The sequence below is a fragment of the Plectropomus leopardus genome, chromosome 4 (genome assembly GCF_008729295.1).
Source record: "Plectropomus leopardus isolate mb chromosome 4, YSFRI_Pleo_2.0, whole genome shotgun sequence".
Classification (NCBI taxonomy): Eukaryota; Metazoa; Chordata; class Actinopteri; order Perciformes; family Serranidae; genus Plectropomus; species Plectropomus leopardus.
Window position 1 is genome coordinate 33,538,653 of NC_056466.1, and position 14,007 is coordinate 33,552,659.

At 38.4% G+C, this 14,007-nt stretch overlaps 1 protein-coding gene across 2 annotated transcripts in view; it reads left to right on the top strand.

Moving 5' to 3' along the window:
- The window catches only part of pds5a (PDS5 cohesin associated factor A), a 31,220-nt gene that overhangs the window by 10,192 nt on the left and 7,021 nt on the right, over positions 1-14,007 (top strand). For both annotated transcript variants that reach the window (XM_042484932.1, XM_042484933.1), the window contains exons 6-25: positions 1,338-1,464; positions 2,564-2,644; positions 2,799-2,939; positions 3,632-3,747; positions 4,350-4,444; positions 4,567-4,712; positions 5,537-5,688; positions 6,014-6,127; positions 6,308-6,389; positions 6,486-6,534; positions 6,951-7,090; positions 8,519-8,634; positions 9,202-9,307; positions 9,738-9,898; positions 10,046-10,169; positions 10,334-10,492; positions 10,648-10,716; positions 11,612-11,748; positions 11,913-12,036; positions 13,170-13,374. In XM_042484932.1, the coding sequence (XP_042340866.1) occupies positions 1,338-1,464; positions 2,564-2,644; positions 2,799-2,939; positions 3,632-3,747; positions 4,350-4,444; positions 4,567-4,712; positions 5,537-5,688; positions 6,014-6,127; positions 6,308-6,389; positions 6,486-6,534; positions 6,951-7,090; positions 8,519-8,634; positions 9,202-9,307; positions 9,738-9,898; positions 10,046-10,169; positions 10,334-10,492; positions 10,648-10,716; positions 11,612-11,748; positions 11,913-12,036; positions 13,170-13,374 (2,444 nt within the window). The remainder of the gene's footprint in view (positions 1-1,337; positions 1,465-2,563; positions 2,645-2,798; positions 2,940-3,631; positions 3,748-4,349; positions 4,445-4,566; positions 4,713-5,536; positions 5,689-6,013; positions 6,128-6,307; positions 6,390-6,485; positions 6,535-6,950; positions 7,091-8,518; positions 8,635-9,201; positions 9,308-9,737; positions 9,899-10,045; positions 10,170-10,333; positions 10,493-10,647; positions 10,717-11,611; positions 11,749-11,912; positions 12,037-13,169; positions 13,375-14,007) is intronic.

Genomic DNA, 14,007 nt, shown 5'->3' on the forward strand with positions numbered 1-14,007 from the left:
CGTCATGCTCGTGCCACCCACATTCACATCTTTTCTACTACACATTTTACACAGATTTTGTTTTGGTGCTGTTACTACCTCAGTTTCCAGCTCAGAGGCGAGACCACTCTGTCCTCCCTTTCTGCGATTGCACATTATATACACAACAACGGGGAGGTATAACAGCGTAATAATTCCTGCCTTGAACAGGCGGTGCAAATGCCGCTTAAGTCACGTATTTCAAGTACAAATAATAAACTTTATACACTTACAGTTATAGTTTTAATGATTGGTATTCTTTTTTTTCCTTTTTTAAAGGCTCAGCCAAATGAGTGTATGAGTGATAGTGAGTGGCATTCTGAATACAGATACTGTCTTTAAAAATCAATTACTTGAAGGAATGACTTTATTTGTTTTGTTTTATTTGCTCAAACACCGTGCTCTGACTGAATGCGCTGCATGTCAGTGTCAGTTTGATTGCACTGTCTCTCTGTTGGAATATTCCAACTGCCAACAAGCAATGCAGTGCTGCTGTTTTGAGCTGAACTTTCGTCCGATGCCTTGTGTCTATTTATTCCTATGGTTCGCATTGAAAGCTCCATAATGGACAAAGATCAGTGTGTTCATGTAGTTGAAATGAGGAGTTATCTGCACAACACCTCATTTATCTGCGAAAACCTAAATAAGGTGGCAGCTGGCTGGAGGGAAATCACAAGGGGGCTGAAAGTATCTGCTAAATGACCATTACTAATAACAATAACAACCTATTTGCTGTTGGTATGTCACTTCCAGTAAATATTACAATAACAGAAGCATTTTCAATAGATTCAGTGTGGGCAGAGACCTACATTTGCTCGCTGTTAGGACACAGTATAAACTTCATATGAGGCACGAATTTCTTAAGAACAGATTTTTTATAAAGAGTGTGCTGTGCACCTGCATAACAGAGTAGATGCACGGAGAGGACAGTGTGATGTTTTGTGCGCATGAAAAATATTACATCCAGATAAATGAGCTTAGCGAGATGATTTTGAAGTATTCAGAATGTGTGACTTGGTTTGAGTAATCTAAATAAATACATTACAAATTACATTTTAGGGCATGCATGTAGTGATCTGTAGTGAAATACACTTCAAATGTAGCCCTCCAAACACTGTAATAACATTGTTTTTCCTTTTTATATTTCAGCGCATCCTTCTGATAGCGCTTAAATCTGTTATGTCGCGTATAGATGAGCTTCAATTTTGCTTTCGGCTTAACACGTTTTGCTTACTTAAAAACATGCTGACTGATAGAGGTCTAGGTCTATATTCAGTCTTGTTTCTGTTTTTCTTTCATTTTTGTGCCTTGCTCCACAGTAACAGCCATAACCAGAAGGTGCAGATGCATATGATGGACCTGATGAGCTCCATCATAATGGAGGGTGACGGAGTCACGCAGGAGCTGCTGGATACCATCCTCATTAACCTCATCCCTGCACACAAGGTGGGACACACATTCATATGCGTTAAGTTATTGTGTGTTTGTATTCATTTCGTAGGTTCATAAATTGAATTTAACTTAATGTTTATTTAAAAGGGACAAAGCATTTTAATGAACAGAAGTATAACATAGAAATGTTAACATAATACATTTACAGCCATAGTCCTTTGGCAGGTAACAGACAATAGAAATATCAAAAAAGAAAGAAAGACAACATTAAAGAAAAGGGGGGGGGGGCACTAAAGATCACCAGATGTAATTATACATTATCAATTCATAATTATCATGATACTTTAAATGATCAGATATAATCATGCAAGTGTGTTGTCTTTTCTGTAATAAAATGTGGATGTTTTATTTTATATATGTATAATAGGTTAAAACAAAACAGTGGATACAAATCAAATCAGATCATGAAATTACCATTTGCAGCACAAACACTGAAATTACTCTGGTTACATTGTGAGATATGAGCAGAACATTATCATTCTTTGGCATTTCTTCACACCCTCTTTGCTTCTTAGAAATGGAATCCTTTTCTGAGCACCCTTATCACTCTAAACTATCATGAACTGTGTCTCTTTTTTCCTTTATCTTGTTTCCTTCCCATTAAAACAATTTATTTTATTCTATTTTAGTGTAATTTTAGCTTATTTATTTGTGCACCAATTATCAGTTGATTTACAGTGTTTACAGTCTTGCACTGAATTACTAAGTGGTAGATGTGTGAAACACAGTTTCGTTTTTATGTTAAGCATAAAAATGACAAATTCGGGGCGCCTGGTTGCTCAGTGGATGGAGCGGCACCATATACAGGCGTTGTATCCTCGCCGCAGCGGCCGCAGGTTAAATTCCGACCTCGGCCGTTTGCTGCATGTCGCCCCCCTCTTTGTCTCCCCCTTTCTCGCTCACACTATCCAGTCAAATAAAGGCCATAAAAGCCCTCAAAAAATAATCTTTAAAAATGACAAATAAAAGGAATCTGAAAATCTCTTAATCGGTGGACAACAGCAACAATGAGCCTTGCATTCAGTGAATGTTTGAGTGAAATCTTCATTGACACTTAAACTAACTAATCAGTTTTAATCTTTCCTCTGAACAGAATCTGAATAAGCAGGCGTACGATCTTGCCAAGACTCTGCTGAAGAAGACCGTCCAGACCATCGAGACGTGCATCGCAAACGTGAGTAGCAGCATCACTCATTCGTTTCCAGTTTGTGTTTTTCTTTTCTTCACTCTCGTCTTCAGACTCTGTCGACGTAAACTGCCGTCTGTATCCAGAGTACATGCTGTTTGATTATGTAGTTATCTCATGCTGTGTTTTTTTTCTTCCTTAGTTCTTCAATCAGGTTTTAGTGATGGGCAAGTCATCAGTCAGCGACCTATCAGAGCACGTCTTTGACCTCATCCAGGAACTGTTTGCCATCGACCCTATGCTGCTTACCTCTGTCATGCCACAGCTGGAGTTTAAACTTAAGGTTAATACAACACACACACACACACACGTCTTACTCAAAAGATTACCATTAATCACACAACAGGTAGTTTTAAAAGTATGAGTGATGTAATTTTGTGTTGTCATCGTTGAACCATTTGTGGAGAAGTATTAATGATTAATGGACAAACTGACATGTTAAAGTTCAAGCAGTCTGTGTTTGGGGCCTTTTAAGCTGGTTTAACCTCTCAGTGGTGTCAGATAATACCCGTCTTGTGTTATTATGGTAAAGCGACCTTTAGCCAGGCAACCCAGAACATCTATTTTTAAGAGTGACAAATGTTTTTTTAGACTCACAGATTTGTGGCACAATAAATGCATTCATTAGTTATACCTGGATATCTTCAGAGGGGAAGCTGGAGCCGATCTTAACTGACACTGGATGTGAAGCGGGTGCACTCTTGATAGCTATTTAATCACAAAGCCGAAACATGGAGACAAAAAAATGTTAATATGTGTCAATTTGAATGTTGTTTTCTCTGATTCTGTTGAAGCTTCCCAGCTATGTGTGCAAACATGCTAGAGAGTTGTGCAAGTTCTCGATCAGAGCACAATTTTAACAGTGTCTCACTGTTTTGTTTGCTTTAGGGGAGTGAGCAGGAGTAAATAAACTGAGTTTGAAAAAGAGCCAAAAAAAAGGCAGCTTCTGTTTCTATGTTTGTTTGTTTTTTGCAGAGCAATGATGGCGAGGAGCGTCTCGCTGTTGTTCGGTTGCTGGCAAAGTTATTTGGGGCCAAAGACTCAGAGCTGGCTTCACAGAACAGACCACTGTGGCAGTGCTTTTTAGGACGGTGAGTTACATCAACACTACGCAGAAACACTAGGCAGACACACACACACACACACACACACACACACACACACATATACATTAAGTGATTATTTAAAGAGATCCAGTTCCATCAAAAGGGAGTCTTTAAAAAAAGTGATAAAATTTGTTATAGAATACAAAGTGGAAATTTCTATTCATGGATAAAAAGGTTTTTGTAAAGAAGTACCTCCTTGATAGCAGTTCAAGATCTGATAAACTCATGAAGCCACAGTAGGAATTCCCCCCCATTCAGATAGAAAAATGATAAAATTAGTCTGATTTTTATACCATTAAGTGGTTGAGGCAAAAAAGGAAAGCTGATAATTGATCAGGATTGGTTGAGGCAAATAGTTGGATGAAAAGTTGTCTGAATTGACAGCAAATATTGAAGGAGAACAGTATGCAAATGAACCCTAGTCTTCCTGGTAGAGCTGTTACTAACAATTGTTTTTCATTTGGCAGGTTTTCATTAAAACCTTTAATAGAAATTAAAGACATCAAATTGCATAAGTTGACTACCTGCTTTCTCTCAGTGTGTAATTTATTTAATTTTGTCATCTAATAACCGCTGTTTTCCTCCAGGTTCAATGACATCCACGTTCCAGTCAGGCTAGAGTGTGTGAAGTTTGCCAGCCACTGCCTCATGAACCACCCAGACCTGGCCAGAGACCTGACAGGTGTGTCTGCGCTTTCCTGTCTCGCTGTGTCTTCTTCCCTCTACTCTTTAATTCAGTGCTTTCACATTTAACTCTGAACAAAAAAAATGTATTTACACATGTTTGTCTTTATTCACAAACAGAGTATTTGAAGGTACGCTCTCACGACCCAGAGGAAGCCATCCGTCACGATGTTATTGTCACCATCATCAACGCCGGGAAGAAAGACCTCAACTTGGTTAATGACCAGCTGCTGGGCTTCGTACGAGAACGGACCTTAGACAAGAGGGTGAGACAACTCTGCACTCACAGGTGGTGCATCAGTGGAGCAGATGTTGTGATAGCCATGAGGGAGATGAGTTAGATGGCATTTTGGGTAGTCTTGGAAGCAGGTGGATTTACTGATTTAAATTTCACATTGGAGCCCTTTACATCATTTATTCATATTGTTATAGTAACTATAACTACATTTTTTCATTCAGTAGTTCCTAACTTTGGAGGCATCTCACCCACAATAACATTTAGATTTGTTTAGTTTTTGGGTTTTTTTGCTAAAAACAGAGCCTCATCCCCACTGTACCACTCAACAAAGAGAGTAACATCGGTCACACAGAAGATCACAAGTACATAGAAAAAAATTCAATGTGACAGTGATAATAGGTAAGACACAAAATTAAACAAGTAAGAATTCCAAAATTTCCTAAATTTAACAAACAAAACAAAACACAAAGCAAAAAAGACAAGAAACAACAAAAATAACAATTTCAAGAAAGAGTTACAAAACAGGGGGGTCAGTATTGCAAAACTGCAGTATCAATTTCAATGTTTTGTTTTATGCATAGGTTAAAAAAAAGTTGCCATGCAGCATAAAATCTCTACTCTTGCAGAGTGGTAAATTTTCTCCAAAGTCAGGTGGTTTAAAGGGCTTTAATCCATAGCTTAAAAGTTGTTTTTTTTTTGTTTATGGCATAACTGTACAAGAATTTCTCTCTACACCAGGTTGCTTTTTTTTTCTTTTTAATACCTCCATAATTTTACATTTGCTTTCTTCTTCTTAATGAAGTTCTGTCTTCTGGATCTGTTTTTTCCTCCCTCTGCTGCCTCCCCCTGCAGTGGCGTGTGCGTAAAGAAGCCATGATGGGCCTGGCTCAGCTTTATAAGAAATACTGTCTGCACCACGAGGCCGGCAAAGAGTCCGCCCTGAAGATCAGCTGGATCAAAGACAAACTGCTGCACATCTACTATCAGAACAGCATCGACGACAAGTGAGCATAAACACGCATATGTAAATACTTGAATGTTGAAAAGAACATCATTTTAGCCCTATTTAGCATTACTTAAGGGTGCACTGCAGTGAGACACGGCATAAACGTTTCGAGAAACCACTAACTAGTCTTCAGAAAGCTGAAGGTACTTTGTGTCTGTTGTATAATACGTTTCTTTGATGCTTTTGTGAGACTTCCACTGAAGTTAGGGAATATGCTGAATGGTAAGACTAGTGATACTTCTCTGGTCTAGACTAGTTTATTTGTACAGATCATTTTTTCTCACTTTCACATCATTCACGTAAACTTTCCCCCGTTTGTTCAGGTTATTAGTAGAGAAGATCTTTGCTCAGTACATGGTCCCTCACAGTCTCGACACAGAGGAGAAGATGAAGTGTCTGTACTACCTGTACGCCTGCCTGGACACCAACGCTGTCAAGTCAGTAAAAACACCTTGTTAGAAAATATAAAACTGCACAATATCAAGCATAAACAGCATGAAAACAGACAACACACCAACAGTTCAAGAGATTCACATCAACGGGGCAATATATTTATCGTCGTCTATTTTCTCACTTCTCACCCGAGTCTTCTCTCTCTGTGTATTGTTTCCTCTCAGGGCTCTGAATGAGATGTGGAAATGTCAGAACATGCTCCGAGGACTCGTCAAAGAGCTGCTGGATCTCCACAAGCTGCCAGTGGTGCGTTGACACACACATTTACACACACGACTGTCCATCTCTTACATGTTTTTGATGCGACATATCTGACATGTTTCCCTGTCTCACCCCTGCCAGTCGGAGGCCAACAACACAGCCATGTTTGGGAAGCTCATGAGTATTGCCAGTAAGTGTGAAACTTGCTTTATTTATTTATTTTTACTTTTTTTTACCTCTTGAATCTTTTTATTTTATTTGTAGTTTTATTGCTTTCATTGCTTCTGTTGTGGTTGTTTTTGCACTATTTTTTTGTATTATTTAATATTGACATTTCCCATCCTGCATCTTGCATTATTTGTCCTCTGGTTTTAATTTGATCCTAGCTCTACCCTAGATTTGTCTCGCTTGTGTTCAGTAGGACTGTTTGGCTTTCCGTCGTTGTATCGCCATCTTCACTTTGTAAACTCTGGTTTTTAAGGTTTCATATAAAGTTATTATTATATTACTTTCAGTGTACATACTCTGCCATTTCTTCAAAATGGTAGACGTTAATTACGCTTTACGTCAGTGACATTATAATTTGTCTTTTCTTTCTGTTCACAGAGAATCTGCCAGACGCTGGAAAGGCCCAGGACTTCATGAAGAAGTTCAACCAGGTTCTCGGTGAGGACGAGAAGCTCCGAGTCCAGCTGGAGATGCTCATCAGCCCCACCTGCTCCTGCAAACAGGCTGAGATCTGTGTGGTGAGACAAACACGCATCCTATTATGTGTCTTCAAGTCCTTAAACTCTTAAAATGTCTTTAATTACATCTTTGTCAAAAAAAGGCCTTAAAAGTCATTAATAATCTTCAGTTTGAATTTGTGAGACCTCAAGCATTATCTAATTTAATGTATCTTATTATGTAGTTACCTCTTTTTGTCACGCTGAGTCAAGCTGCAGGGGACTACTACTCACCTCTGTTCTTACCTGCAATGCTCAATTAAGAAAAGAAAAAAAAAACTTAAATTTGGTTAAAAATTATCTTTAACTTCTTAAAAAACACAAGACTTGAGTGTCTTACAGCTGTATGCATTCTGCTTTAGCTTTACTGTCTCACAGACAGTCTGCCAGGCTCATTCTCTCTCTTTTACTTTAACAAAGACAACAGTGCTGTGAGTTTGTTTTTTAACTTTTATTTACAGGAGCCGGGTTTCCATTAACCCTTAAATTGCACAAATTGAAAATGTGAAAATAAAATACGCCTAATAGAAACATATCCATTTTGAAAAAAATGCTCATTTATCCCAAAAAAGTTTTTCCACTTGCATGAGGTGGTATTTCAGGCGATTCTAAAAAGCCAATTTTTCAGAACTGCAATGGAAATACTTCACACAGATTTCTATAGGTCACATGAATAACAACAAAGAGTCCCATGACATTCAGGCATAATGCACCAGGCGCTATACAAGGTGTTATTCCATCACATAATACTTTATGTTGAGCAGATCATCCGGAAGTTTTGAATCCACAATTCCTCTGTGAAATCGTGGACTTTCACCTCCCAGAAATCCCTCATTGCCTTTCCATTATTGCACATATAACACGCCTGTGTTGCCCTGGATTGGAAATAACGATGGCTAGTGTGGTGGCTGCAATAGAAATAAAGCTGCTAATGTTTTAAACATCCATCATGCTTCTTTGAATGTTATCAACAGCGGAGAAGTCGCAGAACAATGCTTACATTTTTGGCAAATCTGTAATGGAAACCCGCCTAATGTAGCTTTATATCCCCGAAGACGTGGTTTTTTTTTCAGTGATGTTTTAGAGACAGAAGGAAATTGTGGCAGTTACTGATAATGCTATATTTTACATATATTGTCAAGGTGCAGTCACATAATGAAGTCTATATTGTAGTAGCAGGGAGTGTTTTTAATCTCCATAATGATAATCAGCTATCACATTATTTTTAAAGACCTGTTAAGATGATCAGTGTTTGATTTTAAGAAGTCAAGAAGTCAAACTCTGGAATATGAAACTGTAATCTGAGCACACATTCAGGGTTAAACAATGAAGGTACTGTAGGTAGGCTGTCCTAGATTTCGAAACACAAACCTCAGAATAAATGCACACACAGAAAAATGAAATCCATGAATGCTGGTGTTTACGGTGTGCTGTTTGTACTGCGTGTAGAGGGAGATCACTCGGAAGTTGACGTTCCCCAAGCAGCCCACCAACCCTTTCCTGGAGATGGTCAAGTTCCTGCTGGAGCGCATCGCCCCCGTCCACATCGACTCAGAGGCCATCAGGTCAGAATCTGTCCTGACGTGTTCAGCACACTAAGTGTTTATAGTTCAGTTTTATTCTCTTAAATTTCACAACCGACCGAAAATATAAGCGTATGTTTAGGTCTTAAATATTGATACCAATAAAATAAAAATAGATTTGAAATATATTTTGTTTCAAAATAAAAGAGATAAAACTGGATTTTTTTTTTTTTTTTAATCCTTTCCATCAGATTGAGGCTTCTTTTTGCGCAGTAAACAAAAAAAAAAAGAAGCAGAGCAGCTCTCTGCCTCAGTGATAGGGAGCTTCATGTTACCCTGTGTCTGTGTCATTGTGTAATACCAGTAACAGGCTGTTCTCATTCACTGAGACACCTAGTGGTGGAGAGGTGTACCTGCAGGCCTGAGGCAGAGAACAGGTTTAACCCTTTCTGCTTTATGGAAAAACACCAAAAAAGAGGAAACACATACACTGAATCACTTCTCGTGCCTTAATTTAGGCTGCAATGTTGTCCAAAAGTGTCAGATTTGTTATGTAACACATACTAAGATTGTTTTGATAAAGAGATAGTAATTTCGTTTTTCTTTCAGTGCTCTGGTGAAGCTGCTGAACAAGTCCATCGAGGGCACAGCTGACGACGATGAGGAGGGCGTGACCCCAGATACCGCCATCCGTTCTGGACTGGAGCTACTCAAGGTACAGAGCATGAGTAAAGCACACTGTGATAATAGAAGTTAATACCCTGAATGTATAAAGTGTGTGATCAGTAGCACACTAATACTGAAACACAGTTCACTTGTATCCATTGGCCAGTTCAAATCTCTGATCACCAATAATTCTGTCACAATCTGCAGCTGTCTTCAATTAGTTTTTTTTTCTATTTTTTCTAATCTCATTTCAATTGTTTTAATTTATTTTAACTATATTGTTTTAATTACTTAGAATTGGTTGGATTATTTTGTATTACTCTTCTCATTGTGCACTTTAACTTTTTTTGTGTGTGTGATGTATTTTTCTTGACCAAATGAATGCTGTGCATACTGTGAATGCTGGATTGTGCTTTTTCTGTTGGCAACATATTAATGTTGGAATGTTTGTCATTTCTACTCTTTTTCACTTCTTTCAGGTCCTGTCGTTCACCCACCCCACGGCGTTCCACTCAGCAGAAACCTACGAGTCTCTGCTGCAGTGTTTGAAGATGGAAGATGAAAAAGTGGCAGAGGCAGCCATTCAGATATTCAGAAACACAGGACAGAAGATCGAGACAGAGCTACAACAGATAAGATCGTAAGATAGAAATGACATCATACCTAAAAGCGCAGATGATATATTTAAACAAAAAAAAAATCACACTTACTGGTCCACATCTGGATTGAATGAAAGAAATGATCTGCTCACTGGTAATCATCCAAATATGTATTATGTTTCCATTAGGACTCTGATTCCCATCCTTCATCAGAAAGCAAAGCGGGGAACACCTCATCAGGCCAAGCAGGCCGTCCACTGTATCCACGCCATTTTTAACAACAAGGAAGTGCAGCTGGCCCAGATTTTTGAGGTAGGGAAACATCTCTTAAATGACTGATTTGAAGGGATTCATTTTGTAAACAAATAGACGATAATGTTTTAATTTAACTGCATATTACATCATTTTCTTGTCTCCTGTTTATCCATCCTGTATGTCTTTTTTTGTCAGCTGACATTTATGCATTTTTCCTGCAGCCTCTGTCACGTAGTCTGAATGCAGACGTCCCAGAGCAACTCATCACTCCACTCGTCTCCCTGGGCCACATCTCCATGCTGGCCCCAGATCAGTTTGCTTCACCAATGAAGTCCATTGTAGCCAACTTCATTGTCAAGGACTTGCTCATGAATGACAGGGTGCGTGGAGATCAAACATGTGCATTAAAACAGATAGCTGGACACAGAATTGCACACTTTTTTAAAAATGTTATGGATATCTGTTTTTAAAGTACAACTTTCAACCAATAAGTAAAGAGTATGAATGTGACTTTTATGTGCTTTTAAATCTCCAGTCGGTGGGGAACAAGAACGGGAAGCTGTGGACCACTGATGAGGAAGTTTCACCTGAGGTCCTGGCTAAGGTAAGAGGCAAACACATCTGTGGCCCTTATTTCAATTCTAGTCCAATTTGATTTGTCATTTGAGGCTTACATATATATGATCTTCTGTTTTGTGTCTTGTTTGATGTTTTTGTAGTAATTAAAATAAAAATCAAGTTGTAAAGATTCAGGGATGTCACTTTTAGCCTCATTTTCACCGCACAAAAAAACAACGATAAGCAATTTGGTTTGATTTCTTTCAAAAACATGGGGGAAAAAGCGATGACCAACTCGGCAAGAAATGTCCCACAAATTGCAAATAGCAAAAGGTGATAAAGAAAGTTATTTTTATAAAGGGGAGGGGTTGGGAAATTATTAAACCTGATGAAAAACGAGGGGAAAAAGTATACTTATATGTTTTAAACATTTTCTGCACTTTTGGGGCAATTTTTTGTTTTTTTGTAATTCAAATTTATTTTATTTCTTGTTTAGTTTCAGGTAATTTTTGTACACATTTTTTTTACTAATTTCTTGCCTTTTTTGGGGCCATGTCTTGTTAAGTTGCATACCTTCCATACCTTCTCCCAAGTTCGAAAGAGATACTGATTATGTAAGAGATACAAAGAGACGTAGCCACCGTTGAGTTTCAAAGACCTCTGTCCATGCTGCTTTCAGTCTTCTTTTTACTGTTTACTTGTTCTCCAGCCAGTCTGTAAAGTGGAACGGATATACCCAAAAAAAGAACAAAAAACACACACACACACACACACAGAAAGACATACTCGTGCTGCAGAGCCATGTACACGACTCTGCTCTAATGGCAGTGGGAAAGCAGTCTATGGCCTCTTTTTTGTGTTTGAAAAACCTGCGTGCATGAGCAAATTTTGGTGGAAAAAGCATATTTGTCTAAATATTCATGCTCCTCCTGTTTCCCCAGGTGCAGGCCATCAAGCTGCTGGTGCGTTGGTTACTAGGAATGAAGAACAACCAATCCAAGTCGGCAAACTCCACCTTGCGCCTGCTGTCAGCCATGCTGGTCAGCGAGGGAGACCTCACAGAGCAGAAGAAGATCAGGTAGCTTAAATATCACAGTGGAGCTTTTTAAAGCATTAAGGTCTAGTGAGGGAAAATTCTTTATTTTAGATTTGGGCAATAGATTTATCAGTTGTAAACCGATTTAAATGTTTTCGTCTCACGTTATCCTTCTTCCCCTTTTTGTTATTTCTCCGTCCTCACAGTAAATCAGACATGTCTCGTCTGAGGCTGGCTGCAGGTGGAGCAATTATGAAGCTGGCCCAGGAGCCCTGTTACCATGACATCATCACACCTGAACAGTTTCAGCTCTGCGGCCTCGTTATCAACGTCAGTCTCTCTTTTACATCACTTTCTTAAAATGCCTTTTGAACAGGAGACACTTTGACATGTCACAGTAGGAGAAGCACAGGTATAAATTATCAAATGAGCGATTGTCTGAATTCCATTGAGCTGCTTTGTCTTGGTACTGTAAGTACTGAGTCAGTGTCAGAATGAAGCCATTATTAATGTCATTTTGCTTTTCTTTGATTGACAAGTCAAAAGATCTGCTGTCAGAAAGGCCCTTTGTAATTTGCACCATGAACTATAGGCTATATGTACGCAATGACAACATTATTATTTTTACATCTTACTAGAATTAGTCACAATTTATTATATGACTGAAAGAAAAAATTCTCATTAGCTGATAATAATGTTAATAGTGTATAGTGTAGTGTCTGTTGATGTTCTTAACCCCTTAGGGCCCACCTTAATATTACACACCCTCATATTGCTCTGCGCACAAAATGTGCTTTTCAAAATCAAGCTTTAAAAATATATATATATATATAATAATTTTCTACTGTCATTGTGTTAATTTTTTTAACCAACATTAGTCCTAATCATAGATAGCAAATATTAATGTTGAGAATTTTAACCCTCCAATTACCAGGTTTTTGCCATGATGCCACCATGTTTTAAATGAGAAAAACACAACAAAAACATTTTCAGTATACTACATGCTGAGCATATTTTTGCATATTATCACAGCCTGGGATATGTCAATGATTAACAGCAACTTTGATTGTGACAGTTAACCAATTGGAAGTAGCATGTGTTTCAGCCTTAAAGCAAATATGGTTAAAAAAAAAAAAGACATTATCGGGTGGAAAATAGTAAAAATGATAAATTCCAAGGCAAAAGCCCAGAATTACACCCAGACATAATACAGTGCATGCTTTTATGCTTTGATGGCTGTTGGAAGTGCAGTTTGGATGGGTTTCAATGGCGCATTTTTTGGCACCAAAATTTATGCCATATGCCTGAACACTACATCATCATCTACAACCAAAGTTATCAGAAAATGAAGAATGAAAAGCGTGTAAAATGCACCAAACAGTCCCTAAGGGTTAACCTGACTGATTAACTTGTCTGATTGAGTGAGTAGAGTTTGACTGAAGTGTTCTCCCTTCATCGCACAGGACGAGTGCTACCAGGTCCGTCAGATCTTTGCTCAGAAGTTGCACCTGGCTCTCGTCAAAGTGCTGCTGCCCCTGGAGTACCTCGCCGTGTTCGCCCTGTGTGCCAAGGACCCGGTGAAGGAGCGCCGCGCACACGCCCGACAGTGCCTCCTCAAAAACATCTCCGTCCGCAGAGAGTACATCAAGCAAAACCCACTTGCTCAGGGTCAGTGTTCAACCTGTGGATGTTTGCACACCGAGACTTTATGTTTCACAGCTGCTGTTGTCACTTTGGAGAACATAACTTCTCAATGTGGGCTTTATTAAACAGTAATTTAGACTCTGAAAGACAACAAAAGCCAAGTTTCTGCCCGCATTCAGGAGAAGCAGAAGGCAACCTTTGCAAAAGAAGAGAAAACATGTTGAAAATATGGCTTTTAAGTTCATGTCATATCTGGATTTTGATTTTCTTCTCATAACTCAGCACAGAGAGGATGTATTTTTAAGTCTTCAGTAGAGCAGAAGATAGACTGAAGTTTAACCCTTTGAAACCTAGATTGACATGACTTTTCTCTTGCTGCATCCAGACGCCTTTTACAAGCATTGAGTAAAAACCAAGTCATAAGTAAATAATAGTATTAGTAAGTAGTGATAGTAAAATATAAACTTTTGCACACTCAGAAATTTGGCAAGAAGTGTCCCACAAATTGCATGAAATTGGTAATGTCGATTCTTTTTTTTAAAAGCTAAGGAAAAAATTCCCAGAGAAATATGTATTATTGTAGTTATCATAATAAGATATTTAAAATTATTCTACAGAATTAGTATAATTTTTAAGCAGTTTTTTCAGGTCATTCAG